Consider the following 27272-nt stretch of genomic DNA (forward strand, 5'->3'; position numbering starts at 1 on the left):
AATCTATATAGTAATACCTCTTTTCTACAAACTATCGCGTCTCGATCACCGACACGAAATGAGCCTTCAAACAGGTAAACCTACACGCTTTCACAGTAGCCCTAGACCGTAAAATACGCCTTTATGAAACCAAAATTCCAATTCTGCGCTGTCTTTCCATAATAGCGTCTGATGACATCGCTCAGCAATGTCAGCATATTAACATTTTATTAAAGCAAAATAGTTTGCAGTCTCAACGCTTCTTTTTTTTCTTGTGCATTGATCTTAGCTTTCCTCTGCAAGGCATTTGGCTCCGGGGATATTTTAAATGAAACGATCAATAAACGAGCATTTGATTTTAGTACTGCGTCGGGCGATATCTGGTCAAACGATTGAACACGAGTTTGATTCAGGCGGTGACACAGCACTCGTGTATATGTCTGCTCTGTACTGTCCCACTGTTCCTTCCTGTCCTCTTATTTCTCGCTATAATTTTGTAACGAATGACCAACTCGCCCAACAGTTAGTTTATTTCAAATTTCTGCCCCGCGCTGCAGATCGGGAGCTGGCGTAGAATCTAGGCCCGCCATCTTGCGGTGCCTTGGCCTCCCTCACCAAGGTGTCGATGATGGAATGCAGCGGTAGAAAGTGCCTGGACGTGTCGATGAGAAGGCCCCGATGAGAGAACCTCGGTGCGTCGTTGATTTCGGTCCGGTTTACGGCAAACTGGGCAGAAACGTCATGAAATTCAATAGCAATGGGCGAGCGACGCGGGCTAGTTGATAGTAAAATCGTGACAGCACACGCGAAACGTAGACGAAGGGCAAACACAAGTCAAGCCCTGCTCTAGGAAGAGGCAAAAAAGAGGAATGACGAGGGTGGCGCTAGAGTACGCAAGACAGATTACTGTTATTGAAAGCAACCTTTATATCGAGTCATTAAATGAATGAAGCACACTGCTTGAGGTGCGATCGTATAAAATTATTTAGAAGGCATTAAACCGTCGTTTCTGGGAGTGACGAACATTTATTCGTATCAAATGCCGTGATACATTGAGCAGGGAAACTAAATTGATGCATATATAGCTATCGTGACGTCAGGCCACGTGGCATTAATTTCCCCGCCGACTTTGACAGGAAACTAAATTGTTGTACAGATCTCATGTCATCAGTTCACTCGAAATCAATTGGCGTCACCTGACCTAAACACCAATTCAAAGTGCCCCCTAAATTTAGCGGCAAATGCACGGATGAACAGATGGTGGCACAAAATGTTGAGATTCGGGGGTTTCGTTTTATAAACATTTCATGCTTTACTGTAATTTAATCAGTGCAAGTGAATCTAATAGTAACTTAAAATCAGAACAGAGACGAAAAAAACAGACGTGTCCAGGGGTCGAGTCTACAAAGATATGTTGTGCACTTAGAGACCGTGATTACCTCTTTTTTCTTCTATTTGTTGTTTTCCCTTCCCGTTTTACAAAATATTGCAGTTCTGGCAATAACACAAATATATTGTATTCGCTAGCAGAAACATTTATTAAACACTATATATTGGGCAAACCTATTGTAGTTTACTAAAATAGCGATTCATTGTTCAATAATTTCAGAAATCTTCTGATTCAGGAAAATTTTAAGACACAAAGTGGTAGCATATACGATCACGAACGCTTTGCCGAACAATAATATGTTAAAATCAACGAACGAATTTGCGCATTACCAACACACATCGAGAGATTGAATCGCCTACATTAGTCAGTTTTTAAACAAAAACTACACGAGTCGTTGACAGAGGTTCCCGGCAAAGAGGCAAAAACTATTGTAGTCGTTACCACAAATATTTTTCTAAGCTCGCTCGGCGGCACGAACATCCCTGCAGACATTCAAACTCCTACCAAGGTGCACTAAAACGAGAAGCGCTCATAAAAGCAAACTAGGGAATCCGAGGCTTACGTGTGTATTGTTGAACGGATAGACAAGCTGGCTGAAGGTCTCCAGTCCCCTGATGATTCCCCAGACGGACCTGGCTTGCAGGGCAGCTCGCGACTGGAGCGCCACGGTCAGGTAGTCTGCACGAGGAGGGCGGCAGGCCCCGGCACTTGTTGCGGCGCAAGGGATGGCTCAGCCTCTTAAACGGATCCCGAAATCTACTGCCTTGCAACCACTTACGACGACAAGACACCGTCTATCGGAATGCCCTTCAACGCATCAGACCCGCGTACGTTTGGCGCATCTTTCTTTTATCCTCTGTTTAGAATAGTTCTGACAGTGCTAGAGCGTTTAACAAACACGTTAAATGCAGAGAAAAGCGAATATGTTTTATTCCACCGAGTTTCAACGGGAAGACGCCTGAACTTTCGCCTGAGGGAACCCTTCTTAGAAGTGACCAAGGCGCCATCTGACTCTTACCCTCAAATTGTTGTGCACGCACGCACCTGCGATGATTGCTCCCCTAGCTCTAGAAGCACTACAGTGCTAGGTTCGCAGGCAGCAAAGTATGGGCGAGAAATGATCGAAGCATTGATGATCAAGAATGCGACAAACAATGTTTCAGAGCCTTTATTGTCGTTGCAGTAGTAGTAGCAAAGAACTAGCAGAATACAAAGAGTTGTAAGTCAGCGCGTGTGTTTTTCCTTCTGTGTGTCGTTTTGGATGATTCATCTTGCGCTGCTACTTTAAGATATGAATCACAAACTCAACCAAGTATGCATTTTATCAATCTTCATTGTCGACCATCACTGTAGTTATGGACGAAAGAGCTGAAATTCTTCGGGCAAGAGTTATACACTAGAAAAAGCCTCCTTTCTTTTTCCTCTTCGTTTTCAGAAATATAATATGCGTATTTTTAATTAATTTCTTCCTATGTTCTTCTGAATTTCTGAATTGTCTTTAATTTAATTTAGCTATTTTTAGCTCCATTTTCTTTTAGTGTCTTTTTCTAATATTTTCTTTTTCCTTCAATTTTCCTTCGACCCAAGTGATGTTCGTAGTGTGATGAGCATTATAGAAATGTGTGATTGCTAGTTGAAAGAGCTGTAAATGTCTATCTTCGTCCATTTCAGAGTCTTATTACACAGTCGAGGACCGTCGAGGGACGAACCGCCGCAGTCGGGTGAGTAATTATTAAAATTCGTAATTTAACTTTTTAATGATTAACAATAAACTTATGGCTATAATTAGAAACTTGCTGAGCGTCATTTAGAAGCTCTAAATCGGTCATTTTCTGAAAGACTCTATAAGCGTGTGAGAAGCGCAGTAGTTCGCTATACTTCCCACTGGTGCAGCAGAAGCAAGGCGATGCGATAAGGCGCCCACGCCATTTTTTCGTCTCTTATCATAACCCCAGCCTTGTACCTATAGTATGAGTGGTACCTTTAGCGCACTACTGCGCTTACCACGCGCACAAATCATTGCTAAAATTATTGATGTAGTGGTCTTGAATGACGCTCAGCTAGTTTCTAATTGAAACCAGATATGTATTTTTGTTTAATTAAAAAGTAATTAATTTTTTTATATAATTACTCACCAGACTGTGACGATATTCCGCCCCTTGAATGTCCGCCGAGCTCAAGAACGATATTGGTGAAACATGCACTCACCAAGCAGTAATGGCGCCTTTTTCGAAACATCTGTTTCGATTAAAAAGTAACACCCGCATATGCCAATGAGGTGCTCATCCTATTCCCTTGTCTTTGTTTTGCGCTTTCAAATCGAAGCATGATTTTGTTAATGGTATAAATTCTCAATGTTAAGAACAAAATTACGGTCTAAGTTGTAAGACTGATATCAGGTTATAGAAATCACGGCCACTTTAAGGGACTCATTTTATGACTGTTCTTTTCTTATTTGGATAAAACATGCGATTGGGTTAAACGGCAGAAATGTTGGTTGCATAAAAAGAGCGTTTGAATATTTAACCATGTTTTTTGAGACTGCCACGTCTAAATAAATGAGGTAATTTATTGTTTTTGTTAATTGAAGATATAAGTGGGTTGTACGAAAAATAAAAGAACTGCTTCAATAATTAGAAAAATATATTCAAACTTTATGGGTTAAAAGTGATTTGAACCGATATTTTTTCTATTTAGAGCTGAACCGAAACTGAACCTAAAACCGCGCTGCTGAAAAGAAAAGAAGAAACTTTTAAATTTGAACAGGTTCAGACTGGTACCCGTTCAGTCAACCCGTAACCGGTTCGATCCTTCGCTTCGCGGTATAACCAAAGTGCTCAACGCTTTGATCAAATTGCATACCGGTTTGGTCAAACTACTCCAGTTTGGTCAACTACACACCTGTTTGGTCAAACTGCTCAAAGGTTCGATCAAACCACTTTCCAGTTGGAGCGTAGCGTATGCGGACCCGTTCCCACTGCACAGGGGCGTGGCGAACCGGGGGAATCTACTCACCGGTTTTGTTCAAACCAGTGAGCAGTTTTGCTACACCGCTGCTTCGCCACCAAGGGGGGGAGGGGGGGGGGGGAGAAAAACGGGCCATGTTTGCCGTGCTTTGCCGGAGAAATGTGATGGCCATATTCCACTGGTTAATTTGAGGCAGAGCTGGTTGGCTCACTCATCCATTGGTCGTAGCAGAACGAGCTCCGTTGCTTCGTCCTTCCTGGCCAAACGCTGCTCTCTCTCTTTCGGCGTCTCATAGGCCGATGATAACGCTGAACCTCATCTCTAGTACAATCCTTTTTCTTGAGGGGCAATGTGACGCCAACCAGAGAGCTTCTAGCAAGCGCACGTCTTCTATCATAGGACAAATGAATGAACGGATGACATTGGCTATCTGACATAGCCTTAGTATTTACCGATGTTTGTTTGCACACAAGCTCGCTAACCCCCTATCGGCGGATCCCTGCGAGCTTGCGGTTTTCCTCTTCTTTTCCATTTGTTTCACATTCTTCTATTTTTTCTACAGCTTTCTAAAAATGCGCGCAAGTTCTCACGGACATGTTACAGCTCCCTCTACGAAGAAACTCTTTTTGCCCGATCACTGTGCGTTGCTGAAGATCAAATAAATACACTCCCGGAAGTCCACTGGGGCACTACATACTGTTGCGCCCTCGTGGAATCAACTACCGCCGAATGCTGTGAATATACGTTACCAAGCCAAGATATATTTTGCCTAAATATTTCCACCCATGAAAGACGATGAGGTAGGAAAAAACAGAATTAACCAAAGCGTTAAGGGGGGTGAACCTGTACCGGAAACGAAAAAGAACGCACGTCGAGAAAAGAGCAGCGAATGTCGACGGCGGCAGCAGCAAGCGACGGTCCGTCGGCGTAACAGCTGGCTGTCGCGAAAGAGAATCGGCCAATGAATCGGCAATACGGCGCTCGGCTCTATATTTACTCTGCTCGTCATCTCGAATATTTGGCCTAGAATGTTCGGGAAAGAGGTCATCCTGGCCTTCTTTTTGTTTACGCTCGTGTTATGAGTGTACGCTAACCAATCTAGATGAACGGCGGAGCGCATCTTCCGAATCATGTAGGCGGCAATATGAGGGCTGGGGAAAAGAAACTCTTTCCTTTCTGGTGTCCTCCGGAGGACACCAGGGATAAAGAAAAAATACTGATTAGCTAAATAACTACAAGCTATAATTTACTAATAAACATTTTATCTCCTGAAAATAAACATATGGTTCCGATGAGAAACTTGCTAAGAATTTTTGTAAGTCAACTCGTTTTAAAAACATGTAAGGCAAAAACATAATTTTACGTCACTCCGAGAAAAAAACAAAAAGCTCTTAAGTTGGTAGGTTTTTTTCTAGGTTTCGGTATCCTATCGGAGCGCATCCTTGCGTCGGCAGTCCTTTTCCCCGGTGGCCGAGGCGTGAAGCTACCACCTCGTCTCTTTTGTTGGATGAACGGAAGTATGGCGCACGTATGTCGCGCATTTCGGCAACTGAGGAGCAGAACCGCTAGAGCAAAGATGCGCTCCGATAAAAAACGGAAACCTAAAAACGTGTCTAAATTGATTTTTTCCTTTTTTTCTTTTAAACGCCGTAAAATGCTGTCTTTGCATTCTATTTGTCTGAAATGATTTGATATAGTGTAACACAACTTTTGATTGGGCTGGTTGGTTCGTATTAGCCACCACTAAAATATCACGAACTTGACAAGGAAAAAAAGTCACAGATGCAACAGGACTGGCGCTGACTTCCAACGAAGTTTATGGCATCATCCAAGCAAGCAATATATACCATCCACTGCGAGCATGAAAATGCAAACACAAAAGAATGAACTCTCCAATAATATAAGGGGCAAGATCTAGGAATCCGGACGGATCAAGTTCCGAAATTCGGCTGGTATCAACTGTGAGAACTTTCTAACTCTCCTGGAATTCTATGTTAAGTCGAGAGCTGTCGGCCTTAATGACCAGTTCTTCATACAAAGAAATTGTATATTTATTGGGTCTTTTGTCGCCGCAGTGTTGTGTGATATTTATCTGGGCGAAGTGGATAAACGTATTTTTGGGTATCTTGAAGATGTACAGTCGGCACGGAATGAAACGCGAACATGAAGAGCATGGTTTTCGACCCACGCTGAGTCACCTAGAGACGCAACACCGAAGGTTTTGATGCACTGAGCAAGAGTTTAACATATCAAAGGAGGAGCCATCTTCTTGCAGCTCCCATCTGGTTCAGGGGGTGCGTCATCTAGCGAAAACCATGCACCCACTGTTCGCGTTTCATTCCGTGCCGACTGTACATGTGCTTAAGATTTACCTATACGTTGACGATTTTTAGTTTTTTAGGAGATTTGACCGGGATAAATGAAGTTTATGTTGCTTCAAAAACTATTTACTTTTTTAATGTTCACTCGGGAGGTTTAAAGTTCACTTGCGAAATGGCAAATCAGAATTGCATTCAGTTTTTAGATGTGCAGCTTGATTTCTCTAGGCAACACTTGTGCTGGATGTACAACCCGCGAACTAAAAAGAGTATTTTCTCATTTGAAAGTGCCCACTCCAAGTGTATAAAAAGACGAATAGCTTCGAATTGCTTACAGGCGGCCCTCAAAAAAAGTTACGAGCACAAAATGTCAACCGCCTTCTATTAGCAGTTTAGGAAGGTAAAATCTGCGGGGTAGCCTAATATGCTACTATCACGCGTTTGCGAGAGCCTATTACAGAAACTTAAAGGATCGCAAAATATCTATAGTACTCTAGAACAAATCAACAAAAAAAGAGTGCAAGTTGTGCCCTATATGCACAAGGTATCGCATAATTAAAAAAAAAAAAGAACAGATAGCTGATAGATATGGTATTAATCTCTTCTCGGCTCCCTGCGAGCTTGGCAACATATGTCCTATGCTCACTGGGCATAAAAGTGATCATTGCGCAAAACAAAAATACAAAAACATGCCGTCATGTACACTAACTGCGCAAGTGGGGTTGTTTACGAAATTCCTCTTCGCTGTGGCCGCACTTATATTCGAGAAACGAGTCGGTGTTTCAACGAGAGAGCGCGCGAACATAATCTGTCGGTACGAAGCAATTTGGGTGGTCATCTTGCTGAGCGCTTTAAATGATCTGGGTGTAAACCGCTCTTGAATTTGACCAAGTTCCTGAAGAGAGCAAAGGGCAAGAAAGTAAGGGAAATTTAGAGGCGTTTTTTAATTAAAAAATAAGGGGGGGGGGGAGCAAGTGCGTCAGCACGTCGTCTGTGTGTCTCATTGACAAAGAGTTATCCTTTCTTGATGGTTTTATCTGAAGATAGGCGCGTGATATACGTGTAATCTTAATTTATAACCATTTTTGTGTTTTTATGTTCGCAGGCGATGTATATATTGCTTGGTTGGATGATGCAATAAACTTAATTGGAAGCCAGCACCAGTCCAGTTGCATCTGAGACTTTTTGTCCTTGTCAAGTTCGCGCTATTTTAATAATGCTTGATATAGTGTTTTTTTTAGGATGCTTAGAATGTATTTCATTGGAACAATATCATTTCATTTAATTTATTATACCTTCAGGGCCCGAAGGCATTACAGAGGGGGAGAGCAACAAGAAGGTTAATGCAAACAACATAATACATATTTAGACACACTCAGTAATAAAGTAATTAGTTATTGTACTTTTAAAGAATTCAGAGTCCGTGATAATGGCGATCGACCGGGGAAGGTGGTTCCACTCCTGGGATGTACGGGGGACGAAAGATGAATAAAACGTGGTTGTGATAGAGTTAGGAATGCCCACCTTATGTTGATGATCAAGACGGGAGGAAACGTAGACAGGCCGAGCAATTATTTTGTCCCGCAGGAAAAAATTATGGTGATACTTATCGTGAATTATGATGTTTATATTCTCTAACTAAAAAGGTAACTAGTACATTTCAGGCAATTATTTAGCTCCTTCGTATGTCTTTTGCAATTCCTGGCATCCGCTGCAGCTGGCATTTTTTTGTTTTTGGTCCGAAATGAGTTTATATTTTTTTTTCTCTACCACCCGTGGGATTTTTTAAAGCTTTCGCTGAAACAATTTGTATAAACACTCTCCTCCCTTATGCTTCATGTTCCATGCGCAAGAAAAATAAATTAACACATAAATGAATTTGCGCCGTCAATGCGGATGTCAAGACAACGTGTATCTAACTGAAATCCAAGGGAAACGAAAGCCGGAAGGAAGGCCTTATACGCAACTCCAGACAAGTTCCACTGTTGTTGCAGGAAGGTCGCCTTATTTTTTATAGCAGGTTAACGACGTTCGCCTTAGACATTTAGAAACATGGAAATAAAAACGACATACAATTTCAAAAGTTATCTGATGATTTCAGGAAGAAGTAAAGCCTCATTGGGAATTTGCAAATGTCGTTGTGCAACTTCGGAGTTTTTTCGTGTTTTTTTATCAATTGATTCTACAATTCATTCATCAGCCTATTGTTCTAACTTTATCAAATTTGTACAAAAACCAAGAACTCATTTCTATTATACTACCACCGGCAGTTCCTAATTTTATACTGGAAGTAGTTGCAAACGAAAGCACGGGAGCGCAGACACTATTAGAAGGGGGCACAAACAGCAGACGGATGTTAACCTTACAGGTTCATAAAACCATAGATTTTAGTGGAAACAGAAGGTTATATCATTGTCCTTGTCGAAAGAGAGCTAATGACTCACAACTCTCGTCCATGCTGAAGTGGGGCATGCCCTCGCACTGCCCAGTCAGGAAGACGTCAAGCTGTAGCAGCTGCCCGATCACGGACGACGAGGAGGCCTCGGCCCGTCTGCCTTTTGGGGCACAGCGGCTGTGGACGCCACTTCTCGTGGTGCAGCCGCCGAAGAGGAGGGACGGGTTGTATCGGCGGAGGGCGCTCGACGCCAGTTCACACGGGGCCCCCTGGGGGGTTCGCAGGACCAGCTGGAAGCTCTTGGGGTCTATAAGAAAGACCTCGAGCCCGGTTTGAATTTCCTTCGGATAAGGCCACGCTTGGCCCTGCGTCGGGGTAACCTGCAATGGTGGGAACAAGGCCATTGTTCACAGGAAAAAAATTTTGTTTTTAAAGGGGTCATTAAGACCCCCCCCCCCCCCCCAAAAAAAAAAATATTTCTAGTTTGCCTGGATAGGATGCATATGACATACAAATTAACTTGATAAAAAAAACATTTTAGCTTAATATTTATCAAGCGAGACTCATTTCTGCCATTCCGAAACTTGTGTTTCTAATTCAGGGTCAGCAACTCAAAATTAAAGCATGTTTCAGGATCACTCCTAACTCAAAATCTGTCTTGCAACGTAACCATTACACTAACTTTTTTCTTTTTTTTTTTTTTGGGGGGGGGGGGGAGGGGGGATTTAGCGATATATATATATATATATATATGGGTGGTTTCATCTCAAATCGTGCAGGCAAAAAGGGTCGAATTTTTAATTTCGATGAAAAAATATATGTTATGGCGCCGTTTCTAAAACCGCAGTCGACACAAACCGCAAGTTCGTCGGATTTTTTCTTCTCGACTTATGAATTTTTAAAGAGGCCGCGGCGAAAAGCAGTGTTTTTCACACCCGTCGTGGGTCGGATGTTTCGCTTGATCTCCCGCCATGGATTTTCAGTCCACATTATATTAACTTTTTTCAAGCACTCTGTGGACATATTTAAAAGGCTCCAATACCATGAAATAATTTTAGGCCTTTTGCTTTTTTTCTGTAAAAATGTCAAAAACGCCTCCTCGGTCAATTGTTGACGAACTTTGACAATTAATTACTGGCGATCTAGTTGGGTTACACCGATATTTTTTATCTCCACGGAGAGCCCAAAACACGCTCTTTATATTTATTATAAAATGCCTTGGTTGTATAAAATATCCTTTGCGGTACGTTTACGTTAATATTATGCAAAAACCAAAAAGTGCCATTTTTGAAATTGATTTTCTCAAAAAACCCATTTTTTATTTTTTTTATTTTTTGTTCAAATGTAGATATGATAGTTGTCTACACGAAAATCAAGCCTAGAAAGTGTATATTTTGTTTGTATGTTCTACATTTAAGCATCAATATCGTACAAAAACGTGTTTTTACGGCTCGAAATGGACTTGCGAATTGCGCGTCTTCACAAGCTTGGAAATAGTTTTTTTCTTTTTTTTCAACGTTTCCACATCAAAATGAAATACAGTATTTCCACCCTGATATATTTATTGATTATTTAAATTCGAATAAAGGCGGCAAGCTACATCGGAGGAGTTCCAAAAAGAGAAAGCAACACTTCTTAACAGACCAGCAGGTGTCATAAATTTTTAACGTGTAGCAGTTGACAGACGTCTTATTGATTCAGGGCCCTAATTGGCCTGCATGAGCGTCCCGCCCTTTCGGAGCCAGCAGATGACCACGACCTTTCGCGCTCGTTGTGTTAGATGGGACGGCCCGTGAGAGGAAAGCGAGCAGCGCACCCTGTGTCACGAGGAGTGAAATGGTACGATTGTGTCGTTGACGCGGCGAACAGTGACAGCCACCCAGGAGGAGTCAGTCAGAGTATTGCACAAGGGAAAGCAAAGGAATCGTTGCCTGAAAGGATGAGGACACCACGGCCTTACAATGTCGACGGTTAACAACTGTTCTGCCAGCCAAAACAACGCCGCGTGCGCGCTAAAACCGGCGGCGCGGGACAGAAATCCCGCAGACGCACACACGAAGATGGGCCGGTTTCGTTAGGGATGTGGGGAAATTTGAAACCAGCCATCCGTGCATGCGTGAAACGATACCGCCTGTTTGCCCTAGCTTCGAGCGCCCTATCCTTACCTTGAAACGGCCGTGCGCTCTCTCTCTCTCCGGGGAGATCCGATAGCACCGAAGGGTTATCTATTAAACTTGAGGAAGAAAACGAGAAGGGAGTGTTTAAGTTTAATTATCCCCACCAACCCGCTCGCTGTGTCCTTATAAAGGGTTATCTCTTTTGGAAACAGCAAAGCCCGGAGACAGACATTAAAACGAGCGTGTTGGTAAATATACCTGTGTTTGTATTCTGCCTGGAGACTAGTTGGGTCGAAGTCAGCCTCCTTGTCAACTATAACCGTTTGTGAAGAGTGGGCTTCTCCCAAGATGAAACGTTAGCGCCGGCTGACGTGTTTTTTTAAAAAAGGGAAGGGGAAAGAGAAAGTTTGAGTAACTGCAGAAACTACCTCGAAAGCTCCTCTCCCGATATGAAGCTTGAAGCATAGTCTCGGTTACCTTCTCGCGCATCGCCTGCTCGAATCTATTCGTCACATTCTTTCGTACAGCTACAGTTCCGCACAGCCGTCGTGGATGTGCGTAATAGAGGGAGAAACAGATTCGAGCATCATCTGGACGCCGTCATCCTGCCAGACTTCAATGTCGTGGGGCCGACTCGTGTGTGTTTCTTCGCCCCGCTGAACTTTGTTTCTCGGGTGCGGTTCTTTCTAAACGTTTTTTTTTTTTTTCAATGTTTTCTTACTAACTGTTTGTTAGCACTGTTCAGTTGTTGGGTTTATTTCGTCATGGCGTAGCGGCCTGGCGGTGATGTAGGGAGCGTGTTCGCACGCATTTGGTTGCGTCCCGTTTAGGGAATGCCCGGGGGAGTTGGTTTTTGTTCTTGCCATGTGCGGCTGAGTTTTCCAGTCTTTATTAAATTATTGATTTTTTTGTTTTTGTTTTACCTTTACGTGCCGTCGACTTCTTTGTCTGACTCTCCACCAGGCGTGGACCTATCGCCTTGCCACCGCTCGAACCTAAATACTTCATTTTTTGTTTAACGCAATTTTCGTTAAGATCGGAGTTGGGCAATTTAATTCCTATTTATTTATTTTTATTTCCTACCCCTCTCCGTGACACACTGTCTGTGTGTTATGGACCGTTTCTGTGTCACCACTTTTGTGTATTACGGAAGTGAAAGGACATTCCCTGGTGACCTGTGCGATGTGCGATAAACAAGCCCCAGTGTTTGGTTTCGTAAAGAATTGTATATAATATATCGACGATGTGGTGACTTTCTTTGTCTTAGTAATATGACAGCTAATAGCTAGTCGTGCTAGTTTACTTTGAAAGGTTTATAAATCGAAACAATACAATGTCTGTGCCTTTTGGTTATTGAAAGTCTACTAGGCCTGCTGATTTGGTTAGATATGTATCTCATGGTTCCCGCTCTTATCAAAACATACATAAATATTCAATACCACAAAATCCGTTTCTAATTGATTACAAAATGCAGAAGAAAATTCAAGATAACTTTTTCACAATTCATAGAGACGCATGGGTCGCTATGTCTGACTTAGGTCTTGCATAACAAAGACGTCTTTTTCCGATATTGAGGACTAAATATAAAACATGCAAACAAAATATACACTTTCTAGGCTTAATTTTCGTGTAGACAACTATCATATCTACATGTGAACAAAAAATAAAAAAAATAAAAAATGGGTTTTTTGAGAAAATCAATTTCAAAAATGGTACTTTTTGGTTTTTGCATAATATTAACGTAAACGTACCGCAAAGAATATATTATACAGCCAAGAAATTTTATAATAAATATAAAGAGCGTGTTTTGGGCTCTCCGTAGACATAAAAAATATCGGTGTAACCCAAGTAGATCGCCAGTAATTAATTGTCAAAGTTGGTCAACAATTGACCGAGGAGGCGTTTTTGACATTTTTACAGAAAAAAAGCAAAAGGCCTAAAATTATTTCATTGTATTGGAGCCTTTTAAATGTGTCCACAGAGTGCTTGAAAAAAGTTAATATAATGTGGACTGAAAATCCATGGCGGGAGATCAAGCGAAACATCCGACCCACGACGGGTGTGAAAAACACTGCTTTTCGCCGCGACCTCTTTCAAAATTCATAAGTCGAGAACAAAAAATCGGACGAACTTGCGGTTTGTGTCGACTGCGGTTTTAGAAACGGCGCCATAACATATATTTTTTTCATCGAAATTAAAAATTCGACCCTTTTTGCCTGCACGATTTGAGATGAAACCACCCATATATATATATATATATATATATATAACGGGCATGGTGGCGGGAGGCCGAAGGCGTGGGTATAAAACTGAGAAGAAAAAAACCCTTAGTGAAAAACAGCAACAACGGGCGATTTAATCTTCGACGTTTCGGCCGGAGTCCGGCCTTCGTCAGGAAGTCAGGAAGGAAGTCTTCCTGACGAAGGCCGGACTCCGGCCGAAACGTCGAAGATTAAATCGCCCGTTGTTGCTGTTTTTCACTAAGGGTTTTTTTCTTCTCAGTTTTATATATATATATATATATATCTCCTATGTAAGCACACACAAGAAATTTTTTTGAAAATTCAGTGTCCCTGGGAACGATTCCAAAACATGCGTGTATCTCGGGGTTGACATCCAAAACAAAACTCCTGCTTTTTGCAATCACTCCAAACTCAAAGTGAATTGCAGTAGTTCTCAGAGCTACATGCAATTCATGATTTTAAGCCGAGACTGGGGCAGAAGGTGTAGTTTTTTTACAGTTGAAGAGAAAGTAACAGGGGTAGACAGCGTACCTAGCTGAGTTAATAATTTTATTCAACCAACCTCCTTATATACAGAACTACAACCGCCACAAAACCACCGAACATCCTGTTTTTCAAGGTCGTCCGCACAACCCTCACCGACATAAAAAAACGCTATACCTTCAGAAAAGCTTAAGTTTTTAAAGCTATGGCTTCAAAAAAGTGATATTTATGCCGAAAACTTGGAACCTTTTTCTAATTCCCAAAGAAATACGTGCAAAATAAATTGTTTTGGGTGAATACTTCGCTGAAAGTACATAACCTCAATGTACTCTTTGCTTACCGCCCAATCAAAATGATCTGCGCTGCTTCAAGTTCCGACCGAGATTTTAGAACTTTTTTTTATTAGTTAAAAGTTTCGTGAATTTTGGTCCCGCAAATTATGATCTACTGTATTTACTTATCTAGAATCGTGGTCCCTTGTTGAAGAGCTGAGATGTAGGTTCACATCTCAGCCATTCTTTACATTATTTTTTATTGGCCGGATTAATCTACTAGCATAAAAATAATTCCGGTTTTCCCGGGAACCTACATCTCAGCTCTTCAAATACGTTGGTTTGGGTAACGAATATTATATATTTGTTGTCAGCGCAAGATGGCGGCGCAGACCGGACTTGATGAGAGAAGTCAGGGGGTCAAGATTTCGCTCCAACTACGCCACCATGATAAAGCCAGGCATTCGAGTCGACAAGTGACAGCACACGTCTGATATTTTGCTCCGATAATTGTAACATAGGCGGCCTCTTTGAGGCTCCGGCTTTGCCTATGCGGGCAGAAACTGCGTGGTAGAAGGAAACCGGAGCGCGTGAGGGACGCCGGAAATATGACTACTGGTCCCTTTGTCTGCCCTCGTCAAACCTGTTCGACCGCGAACGGCAAACGCCGGACGCCGGCTTTCCGCTCTCTAAAGGCACGACCACACTGGCGTCGCGGAGGCCTGCGGCGCGACGGTCGGTGCTGCCGTTTGCCGACCGAAACCAGTTTTCGGCTTCAACGGCGCGACGTACGGCGCCGCAGAGTCAACCGCTCCGTGCGCGGTTCAAAGCCGGGCGCCGCACGCCGCAGAAGAGAGGAGCCAATGGGAAGTGGCGTAGATAGTGACGTCGCGATGCCATGGCAACGCTCAAGCCGGTCCTCGGCTCGTCTTTCACGTTCCGAAGGACGTGTTTCGCGTCGTCTGCTCTTCCTATTTTCCCCCGATGCCTTCCCCAACGGAGCGGTTCCTTGAAACTGTGCGACTGTTTCCCTTTTTATATGACAAGACGCAGCCAGACTACCTAGATAAGGACGCTAAGAACAACCGCTGGGAAATTATAGGAGAGGAATTCGGAATTACAAGCGAGTTTCTCCGTGGCACTTGTTGCATGTCGTCTGTGTTGTGACGGATGTCGTGTTGATTTGGTGACACTTTCGAAAGTAGCCTTCATCTCTGGCGCGCCGCCGGGGCAGCAAAGCCCCGGCGGCGCGCCAGACCTGTCCTGTCCCGCGGTGTTTCGGTAGAACCAACTCGGCCGGACCCAAAACCTGCGCCTCCTTCCCTTCAGAGCGCGGCGACGTCGCAAGATCAACGAACAGGCTAGGATAATCACATTCACGCTGATCACTAGGTCATTATGGATTCCTACCATGTGTGGCAGCGAGTGCGGAACGGAAGAATGTAACGAAGAGCAGACGACGAAAGAGCGGGAAATCCGACGGGAGGCGCGATCGCGGGAACCAGTGCTGTCACGTGACGCCTGCAAAACGGAGGCCAATGTGGACTCCTCGCGCTGGGACGCCGGACGGCGGTGCCGCCCGGCGGCGCCGCCCGGTGGCGCCGTTCACGCTAGTGTGGTCGGGCCTTAACGCCTTTTTCTCCACTCCACTCGTTGGATACGTTAGAACGAGCAATCCTGGAGTCCGGCGTTGGACGTTCGCGTTCAAACGCATTCGACAAGTGCAGTAAAAAAAAAAGCAGTTTGCCTTGCCATTGCTTACTAATTATTTCAACCAGAGCTCGATCTTCAGATGACCCAGCCATGTTCTTGTCTATTCCTCTTCCCAAGTTTCTATAATGCACAATGCTAGGCTTTTAGGTGTTCGGCCTTGCGCCGACACGTATACTGTTTGCGCTACCGCAGTTGTCCTACAGAGGAGAATTCGTAGAAACAACTTGCAACTTTGGTCGGTCAAGTCGCGTTTCGATACGGTTGTAAAATGACGGGCCATGATTGCAGCGAAATGAGTCTTTGCTTTCATCGGGAACATTCCGTTACGCTCGCAGAGGAAGGAGGAGAAGGCCGGAAATAAAAGCGAAAAAAGTGGCATTAGAGTAATTAAGGAGTGGCATATTCAGCTTATGCCAAGAAAGACCTTTTTAGAGGTAAATAATGGAAAACCACAACGTCCTAGAACTACATCGGCAAAACAATTCTATTTACTCCACTAAGGTACGTTCCTGGGCTAGTTAATCCGTCTTAGTTATACATTTAAAATAGCGCAAAAAAAGACAAGGACACGAAGTAGACTGGACAAACCCTTGTCCTGATTACTTCGTAATTTAGTCTTTTTTTTTCGCTACTTAGTATGTTTAACGAATTGTATATACGACGTACGCAGACCGTTTGAACCCAATGTACCGGTGACCAGGAGGTCGGGCGCATTCCATTTCACTAATGACTTCACCAAGCCTCCTTGGGGTAATTTTTCTATGCTTCCCTCTTTGTTTTGTTGTAATTCTAACGCAGACTCGCTCTTCGCGACTTCGTTCCACAGCTCGCAGCACGATTAGCATGCTTACCAAATGGCAGAAAACCCGCATGCGTTTCAAAACGAAACTGTATCGCAGTCCCGTGATGTAATATTGTACAACTAATACCAGAACAGCAATGAATACACCATTATTTTCGTCATTCTCAATTTATCACACGAAGATAGAATAAGACTGAATATCTGTTAAAAATTTTTACAAAGTTGTTGTGAAGATTTGTCGCTCATGTTCCCCAGAGTGTCGCATGGTCATTTCAGGCAGTCGAAAATACACTAATGATAAGCGCGCTTCATAAACCGCAGAGGTAATAATTCGAAATCCACATTTTTGTTGATATAAGGCAATACAAATAGGGTCCATAAGTTATCTTTTTACTCCCTCTTTAAACTGTGCCCCTCCAGCTAATTGTGTTGTGTCAAATCACATCTAAAATTTTCACAGTAGGCCTATTTTTTTTAAACCAAAAGCTGCATTGCAATAAAAATATACTAGCTAATATTTCTGGAAGACGTGGGATCACTGAAGTACACCAACAATCATGCATGCGAGAAAAAGTGAAACAAACCGGCGAGCCAAATATAGGGACAAATTTTACTCTATTATGCGTACAGTTTTTAAGAATATCAAGATAGTGTTACCGCCATTTGGTGAATAAAAGATGAGATATTACTTCTAAACGGATAACTCCCACATGTAAAATAAGTTCGCTTTGTGGACATCAAAAACGCATGTCAATTTGCGGCTGGATTACTAAATGAAAAGCGCTGCCGATTTTTTTTCATATCCCGGGTCGGCGAAGTCGTTTACGTATGCAGGTGTTTATTTATATGAAGAATCAGCCGTAATTTCAACGCGGAAGGGGTACGCTTAATATAAATAATGCGATGATCTTAAAATCATAAAAGGGCTTCGAGCGTTTCTTCCCAGCGGACCTTTCATTGTGTTTATCCGGCAACTTCTAGATGGGCGAACCATGCATGGATGGACTGCTAGATTTTCGGTGTCGCAAACCGTGGGCAAACGCAGAGGTCCTGATTAAACACAAGTGATATGTAAAGGCCCGTTCACACACTTGCGAGCGAGTATGACCGAGCGAAACGAGACCTGTTGAAACCTCGTAAAATTTCTTAGGACGAGAGAACACACTGGCACGTAGGCACCATCTATGCGGTGACTTTGGAACTGTATTTCACAAGAGCGAAGGTTTTGCAGGATTTCCGAGGTCAAATGTGCGTAATACGTATGAGAAAGCTCCCTTATAACTTTAACGAAAGATTTTAGAGCCAAAAAAGAAAAAAAATAGTGCGCGAGAGAAATAGAAAATATGTCGGAGCGCCAAGTTTACACTGCTACCCAATAGATGACGCCAGCGTGTCCTCTCGTCGTTAGAGATATTAGGTTCCAAGGCACAAGAGTTCTAAGAGGTCACAAGTGTGTGAACAGGCCTTAAGCGCTCAGACCTTATCGATTGAACAGAAATCTCAGCAAAACGCTGAATCGGGCCCCTTGTCGAATCTCCGCTTCGCTCGGGTCCACGCTCACACATACGGCTTTCTTATCAAGAAGGCGTTTGCTTAATAACGCGGATGAGAAAAAGAAACAGTCACGAATATCATGAAGAACGCGGACAAATAGGATCACCCCACTTGAAGTGCGATAAAATAAACTTTACTGATTTCTGGCAGTGCAAACTCAAACTCACTGACCAGTTTTCCCATCACGTGTGGCTTCAATCAATACTCGGGCCTTTTGGATGGCGGACTGATAACAGACCGATTTCAGTCAAGGCATATCACTGTGGTGTGACTCTTTTGTGGATACACTGCCGCCAAACCACTGCAGAATGCTCCCAGTGGCGATACGGGTTGGGCGCATTGGCTGCCTTCGCCGAGTAGCAGCAACTTCGGCGTACTTGGAATTGCTTCTCACATCCAGATAACGTCGAGAGTTTGGAATACGGAGATCATTTTTTGGAGTGCCGCTTTCGCCTCTGATAAACACGGATAGATTGCGGGCTTCGCTCGGAGAGTTGTTTCTAATCTGCCTGCGTACCCTATTCAGTTTCAGATATTGTGGAAGTCACGGCTAAGAATATGTCGTACGTGAGTGCACCTACGAGGATCTACAGCTACAAATCATATTTAAACGATGCGTCAAACGATATAAGGTTGGAATATTTTCACTTTACACAGGCTTCCTGTCCCAAGTACGAACCAGAAATACTGGCACGCAACGCTACTGACCAAAACGATATTTGTCGCGGTGCAATATCAAATATAAAAACGGACTTCTCCTTCCGATCTCGTATTCGCATAACATAATGACGAATCATGGGGATCACAGGGTTTCTTTGGTCGTGGTAACGACAACCAAATACGACTGGAGACGAGCACTGTATGGGCTCTCAATTTGGTATTGTGACAATTAACGCCTCGACAAGCATTCGGGTAGCGGTCGAGTGCAATCGCTGCAATGACCAAACTATCCGAACTTTGACAATGTCTTAAACTCAGCACGTGCCTTGTTCTTCATCATCCCTAGATTTTCACTATGATAAACTTTGGCCAAATATAGTCAGGCTGCTAATGGAGTGAGTGAACGCGGCTGTTTTTTTTTTTTTTGTTTTCAGACTGACATTGCGCTAAGATGATTAACGTGAAGGATAAATTCTGATCGTTATTTACGTAAGGTGAAAACTAGTTGCATCGCTCTACCATTTCTAAGTCTGTAAGAATATATCTAATCGGGCAAGTCATAAAAGTTATACTAAAAACTGACAGTTGGCCAGCCATGAGCGCAAATATGTGATGTACCATTGGGTTCAAATGAAATGCGAACAGTGACGGATCTTCAAGCCCACTACCGGTGCAGTTTTCAAGCTGGGATTGTGTTTGAACCTTGCCAATCACGACCCAAGCTTGGAAGCTGCTCCGGTAGTGGGCTCAAAGTTCTGTCACTGTTCGCATTTCATTTAAACCCGATGGTACATAGAGGGTGTTCCGCGAAAGGAGGACGAATTCGATATTGCGAGAACTACCGATCGCGCCAAAAATAAAGAGAGGCTATTTTCGTTTTGGTCTTAAGCCAGGGGCCTTTTTAGGAAGACAATTAAAATTTCGGATAATTAAGTTGACAATTATTTTCGCGTAATTACATATTTTTAAATATTAAGTTTAATGGCATGGTTTTATTTGGAAACTGGCTGAGCATCATCGAAAAACACTAAAAACAAAGATTGGAGTGCGATAGAAGGCACGCGCTGCAGTTTACAGCTTTCCGAAAAAACAGCACAACTTCGACGGGTTTTTAAGTTTCGGTTTGCAATCGGAGCGCTTCTCGGCACCGACGGCACCACGCCCCATGGATAAATAGCGCAACCTGCCTCTGCTGCGTTGCGCGAGGACAGCGAAGCAGATGTTGGTTGCATTATTTCTTCGCGGGGCGCGGTACCGTCGATGCCGAGACCGAGAAGCGCTCTGATTGTAAACCGAAACTTAAAGAAACACGTCGAAGTTCTGCGGTTTACCAGAAAGCTGTAAAATGTAGCGCGCGCCTTCTATCGCACCCTATTATTTTCATTTGGTGTTTTTGGATGATGCCCAGCAAGTTTCCACATGAAGCCATGCCCTTAAACTCAATATTTAAGAAATTAATTACGCGAAAATAATTTACAACTTAATTATCCCAATCTTTAATAATTTTCCTAAATAGGCCCTTGTCCTAGGACCAAAACAAAAAAAAATCAAGTACTATGTAGCGTATTTTCTACTATCTAAGTCGGGTATTTTTTTTAGATATTTTTCACTGAGTTTTATACATTGGAGCTATGTACGGGCATCTTTTTCTATAACTAAATTAACCTGAAATTACGGAAGTTTTTTAATTGGGTTTATATTTCGCGTTCGAATTCTTGATGAGCGAATTTAGATTTTTCTCAGTAACGCATCCATTGCAATTGCATCTATTGAAGCGAATACGTAAATGGCAAAAGCTAAGCGACACAGAAACAGCCCGAGACATGATATGCAAAGAAGAAAGGAATTATGAGTTAGGATTTCGCTTTATGGATGCAAGCCCCTTCCAAACCCGCCTTCGTCATTAGCACAAAGAACTACCGCGGAATGCCCATTACAAGTTTTGATTGCACAACTAAACCGGAATATTTAAGCGGGGTATTTTAATTATAATTGTACCGATGGCATCATTTATTATACCCTTGTATTGGTTGCTTGCAAGAATTTCTTTGTAAGTAAGTTTAGAAATGTGCAATTCATATTGTTGCCGTGCCGAGCAGCTTAATTCAAATATGCGATATTCCAGCGGAGCGATAATGCAAGGGTCAGTGCGGGGCCAGGAGCACAAAATGAAATAAAAAAAAATGCACTGCCAATGACTGTAGAAAGTTTTGTATTCGGATTGCGCCCTCGACGTCCTTCTACAAGAACGTTTGTGACGTTTGAATTATAAGTGGAATTGAATTAGTGGAACATTATCGTGTAAAGGATGTTACGTGATTAACTCTTTCGATCAATATAATTTGCAAAATGGGCGGGAATGGAATTCTCTAGGCCTAGTTGACATCGCGCGCGATATGTTTTCTAATGTTTTGCAGCTCGCTAGTTTCGATTTGAAGAGCAGTTAAACAATAACGATTAAGGCTTTTTAAAAGTAAACTGCAGTTTAGCGAGGAAATATTTATATATACAGTCATTCGATCAATAAAGAAAAAAAAATACAGTCATTCGACTTCGATGTCGCTTTAGAGCTTTATTTGACTCACTCAAGGGAATCCTCGCATTTTCTTAACGTATCATTCTTTCATTCATTCATTCATTCATTCATTCATTCATTCATTCATTCATTTGTTTATTTTTTTGTGTTCATGAACAGATTTCGCCTTTTTAATAATGGACAATTAACGTACAGCAAAGGGAAGATTAATTCTACAAATTGACAAGAGAAGACTTGAACGTACAAAATATGGGTCAAAATTTATAGATTTGTAAGAGAAAACTTGAACGCTGCGAACGATGGGTTTAAATCGTCAATGCAGGAAGCATCGAAAGTATTATACAAGGTCTGAATGCGTGTCATGGGGCAGGTTTCGAAGAATTGAGTCACATAAAATTGAAGAGGAATTCACAAAAAATCTTCTCGGAACATGAATATTTATCGCTGAAGTTAGGTCAGGGCAATTAATGACTTCGTGGATGCATTTGAACAAAAATATGAGATCTCTGTCGCGTCGTCTGGCACTCAAAGTAGAGCTCTATATTCAAAAAGTCTTCTATATTCAAAGAAAACAGTGCAACCAACATAGCGGTCGTAAAGAATACTAAAAAACGTTTTTGGACATTTTTAATGGACTCTTCGTGCGTACATTAATAGAATTCCACACACCTGAGAAAAACACTTGCTTAGACCTAATTAATGAAAAGTATAACTGCATAATACAGGCCGACATGGAAAACTCACGTGTAATTCTGGATATGACACCTAACCTACGAAAAGGGGCGTTGACAATATTATTGACATGCGTATTAAATGACAGAGAAGAGTCTATACAAATTCCGAGATCACGAGTGCAATCCACCCTTTGAAATGGGACATTGCCGAGTTGGTAACAGAAATGAAAAAGCCTTAGGCTCTTAGCAAATGACATAACAACAGTCTTAGTGGGATTAAGTGTCAGCCTCTTCAGACTACACCAATTACTCACTGGTTTGACATCATCCATTAGTTTCACACAGTCCTCTACGGATACTATACGCCTAAATAACTTGATGTCATCGGCGTATTGCAGGATTTCTGAAGGTACAATACATAAGCTGAGGTCGTTTATGAAAACACTAAAAAGAATCGGCCCATGAATGAACCCCTGGAGAATACCAGAGAGGGTGACAAAATGCCGGGAGAGATGACCAAGGATGCGTACAAAGTTGTGTGTATCAGACAAATAATTGTGAAGCAATGAGCATAGTGTAGTATTCATACCATATGATTTCAGCTTTTGTAAAAGTAGCGAGTGGTATACCAAATCAAATGCCTTAGACATATCAAAATATACAGTGTCAACCTGACCCCGCTGACACACAATAGGCGAAACGAAATTATGAAAGAACGCCAAGTTTGATTCCACTGATCTTCCGCGCACAAAACCACGTTGTGAGGGGAGGATCTTATGTTTAAAAAAGCTCGACATATGTTCCGAAAGTACTATTTCATAGACCTTTGCAAATGAACATTGTAATGAAGTGGGTCTATACTTTTTTTGGATCATCTGTTCTTCGTTTTTATGTATCGGCACGGTTATCGCATTTTCCAAATTGACGAAAAAGTGCAAGTCGATATTGAAAGGTTAAACATATCCGTTAGAATGGGTCTGAAAATAGAAGAGCACCCTTTGACAATGAAACTCGGGATACCGACAAATGCGACCGATAACTTGGGTTTTAGTTTTTGGGTTGCATGTTCATTGTCAGCGTTAACGCTGACAATGAATTACCTATCAACTCTATTCTTTGAAAATTTTCAAAGAATAGAATTGATAGGTAATTGTTTCCACTGTCAGTAGCATCAGGCGCATTCCGGCTGCAAGAATACACAATGGCGAAATAGCTCGCAAAAGGGTTCGCTACATCTTCGGGTTCATTAACCGGAATTCCGGACAAGTCAGCAAAGTTTCTTGTCGATGAAGTATAGTGGCTGTACGGTTTTTGACGTACGTCCAGAACTGCAGTGGGTCACAATATAAACTCCGTTCTGCTGACTCATGGTGCACTCTCTTATCGCGCGGTAACAACGACTTTGCCTGCGCACGTGATTCGGAAATTTGGCGTACCAGAGCGGCTGAGTTAGAAGCCTTATATTTCCTGTGATAATGCAGTTTGGATCTTAAAGGGGCCCGCAATGAGTTTTTTTACTAAGTTTTGATTTGCACCGAACCTGAGCGCACTGAACGTAATAACTTAATGAAAGTTTTCTTTTCTCGAATTTAGCTTTATTTTAAAAGTTGTAGGCAAATTAAAATAACAAAAAACAAGCAAAAAATAACCTCCTTCGTGACGTCTTTGGTTGCTTGAGTGGCCGTGAACTAGAGGAGGGGTAGTGAGCTCAGCAAGCGCTCACGGCTGCCGCATTCCGTGTCGACGGCTCGAGAGGGCGCCACTAAAGCATGTCCTGAACAGGCTGTATGTAGCGGGCAGCCAAAGCGGCTCTCATTGCATTTGCTGCGCGAGTGAACACTAATTCGGGATGACACGTCATTGGCCACAAACGACAGCAAACACTGGGTAGAGATCAGTTCAGAATGGGAGCGCTGCCATACCGCGAAATGGCCAAACCGCCAGACAAAGCTGCTCGCCGAAGGCCTTCGGAACGCTCGGAGCCGGTCGGATTCTCCAGTCCCTACGACCGCAGCGCCGCCGCGTACATCCGGAACCTCTCCGTGTTGGCGCCTGATCCCACCACTCCTTTCTATACTTCGTTTCAGCTTCCGTCCGAGCGCAGCCAAAGGCTGAGGGGACGGTTCGCGACTTCGAGTTGAGCATTCCTACGCACCACAAAGTAGTTCACAAAAGTAATTTCTTTTAAAATAACTGTTTTGTGCGTAAAAGCTGCACACTGCTCCAGATGTGTACTGCTGAGAACTATTTGCAACTAAAGGAATCAATTCTCTGAAGTTTATGCTTCTATTAATATATGTAAATGCATGTGGTTTGGTGAAAACATGTATATCCGCTGGCAACACGGCTGGAGCGCACGGTTTTTCTGTGTGATTTCGTTCCTGAAATCGCCGAATCATGTGCTTCGCTGCTTTTCTCACTGAGTCGCTTCAAAACGCCCGTTCGCAAAGGCACATTTGGACGTCAGGCGCGAGAGGTCGTGATGAATGTCTACTTTCAAATTCGGCAGGAGACTCCGGCCGCGTCGTACCGCGAATGCGTTGTAAACAAGCAAAGCGTCCCACTAAAATTCAGATACGCGGCGAAATCAAGGCACCCCTTTACCTGCCGATCATATTGAACGCCGAGAAACTGGTGGAAAGGACTGCGCCTCGAGCCCTGGCATATCCAAACAATACAAGGAAACATCAACGGCCGGGTCATCGGGGACCTTGCAACGTGTACTTACATCTCTAAACTATGCCGAACAGGTGGAAAGCTCGGGCACAGATGCCAGCGGCCAGCCTACGTACTGACATCCCCTGTGACTAAGTTTCAGAACGTGAAAGGGCACTTTTTAAACCTGTAGCAGACGATATCGTTGATACACCCTTAGCAGACGAAATACTCGGCGAGCGCGGGCGGCGCGGGCAACCAGCGGCGCAGCGAAGTGATACAAAAGTGCAGACGAGATCACGTGACCTATTGCCGGCGTGTGATTGGCTCCGGCCACACGTAGCTTTGGCTGCGCTCAGACGGAAGCTGAAACGAAGTATAGTATGCGCCGCCTTTTCCATCACTTGGTGGCGGGTATGTCGACGGGTCATTTCTTGTTTCCGTTCCTTTTAAACTGCATTTGTTTCTTTTCTGATCTAAAATACTGAACCAAAACTACTTTCATAAATAATTGAAACGGTTCGTGCCACTTATATTTTGTATTCCGATTAAAAAGAAGCTTTTAGCGTCTCTGACCAGTAGTAAGCCCAGGGCCAAAGACGTCACATATCGCGCGCTTTTGGTACCGCGGGTCCCCCGTCGGTGGAAGAGGTTTCCGCGTCGTCCGGTTAAAATATGACGCACTGATATTTTATTACTTTCTCCGTGCCTGCTGGCTTGCCCCAACCCCAAGAGACGTGGAAGCCGCAAAAAAGGTAGACGCTTGAATATGATTGCAGGGCCCCTTTAAAGCTGATTTCAGCACGGAAGAATACCAGTGAGGATAACGAGTTATTTGAGGACGTTTCTTAGGAACGAAGCGCTCAAGTGCAGATACGAAATGTTCAGTAAACGCTGCTACCGCGCAGTTTACATCAGTCATGTTGTATATCTGTGCCCAGTTTACGTTACCTAAAAATTGAAATAGACCAAAGTAATCGCCTCTTGGAAAGGAGAACGAGTCAGGATTTGTTAGACACTGCCAGGATTATACTTGACCCTTGCCGGGTAATAATGACATTCCGGCATTTTAAAATCTTAGATTCTGAAATACTTCACAAACGGGAAAGCAACTTGTTATTCCCATATGTAGAAGAACTGAAATTGCGCCAGTCACCTCTGACCCACTTGCCATGCATCCAATGGGCGCTGATCGCGTGCTAGATTCGCTATACACTTTCGCAGGATATTTCCGCGTCTTTATGATTTCATGCTTAGGACTCTTAGCAGTTTACCGTTCTTGACGGCGTTTACTTTTTTGCACGTTTTGTCACGCTGCCAGGGGTTCCTTGATAAAGCTAGCGACTCTAAGCTGCTCGTAATTTCGCCGTTCAACTCTTCTCTACTCCACTTCTTTTTTTTTTTTTTTTTTTTTTTGAGGATGGTGTGGTCCATTTGCTAGACTTATTCCAACTCGATTGTTTCATTCAACTGTTGCTAGTTTCAACTTGTCTTTCCTTTAAAACATATTTATCCACTTTCTACGTTTTTCCAGTTTCCTATCCACCGTCTATGGCTTTTGGCTGTTTTCGGTAGATTTTCTATAAAACATAGTGCATATATAGTTTTCGCAAATAGCGTATAGAAATTTTAACAAATTTTTATGCCCTCTTTAGGGAGAATCAGTCAATTTCTCTCGAAAAAAAAAAAACCTGTACATTACTTTTCGTTTGTTTCACACATCCATTGAAACACTTACTCACCACTTGCCGTTGTAACATACGCAGACATTACAAGTACACGAGCCACACAGCACTCATAACACTAGTGCTCTTCCGCTTTTGATACCCTAAACTTGAAAAGCAATCATTTAAACAAGAAACACCCAAGAATTAAAAAAGATTACAAGTATGTTGATTTTTTCTTGCCTGTAATTTATACAAATTGTGGTTTCTAAGAGATCGTGAAATGTGTTTCTAACTATAAAACATAGCAAAAGGCGATAGTTATCTGTCACTGTCGGAAAAGCAGTATCCACTAGAAGTTCCAACTGGGGGTGATATCGATTCTCAACGTTGCTTCTTAATATTCTAGAACGTCTAGTCTCAAGCAATTGTATAGACATATGGCAACAGAAAGTATATTGAGACGTGAGGATAGAAATTCTATAGCATATTTAAGGTCTGCACTTCACAGGCCAAGGCACTATTTGCAAACAAGCACGCGTTTGACCACACCAGGTTTGCGCAATGCGCGCGTGCAGAAACATGATTTCCACGAGGTCTACGCATGCGCAGTGTCGACGGCAGCGCCACCGCGGCAGCGTGACGACAGAGCAGCGTGTAGGTGCAAAGACCTCACTTGAAAGCAATTACGTAGAAAATTCATTGAAAACTGTGGGTACAACATGACCAGATAGGAAGTTAGAAGAGTCTTTAAACAGTGGATAGGGTGTCTATAGACTGCCTGAAATGTTTGTAAGGGTAGCTCTTTTTACTGTAGCGCTTTGTCGTCCACGTAATCACTGGACGAAGG

At 42.9% G+C, this 27272-nt stretch overlaps 1 protein-coding gene across 1 annotated transcript in view; it reads right to left on the reverse strand.

Moving 5' to 3' along the window:
- The window catches only part of LOC8028558 (beta-hexosaminidase subunit alpha), a 108929-nt gene that overhangs the window by 61912 nt on the left and 19745 nt on the right, over positions 1-27272 (reverse strand). The window contains exons 2-4 of the mRNA XM_040208928.2: positions 9099-9429; positions 1932-2047; positions 595-705 (exon numbers count right to left, since the gene is read on the reverse strand). Coding sequence (XP_040064862.1) covers positions 595-705; positions 1932-2047; positions 9099-9429 — 558 coding nt within the window. The remainder of the gene's footprint in view (positions 1-594; positions 706-1931; positions 2048-9098; positions 9430-27272) is intronic.

Source organism: Ixodes scapularis, unplaced genomic scaffold (assembly GCF_016920785.2).
Source record: "Ixodes scapularis isolate PalLabHiFi unplaced genomic scaffold, ASM1692078v2 PGA_scaffold2__306_contigs__length_199485367, whole genome shotgun sequence".
Taxonomy (NCBI): domain Eukaryota; kingdom Metazoa; phylum Arthropoda; class Arachnida; order Ixodida; family Ixodidae; genus Ixodes; species Ixodes scapularis.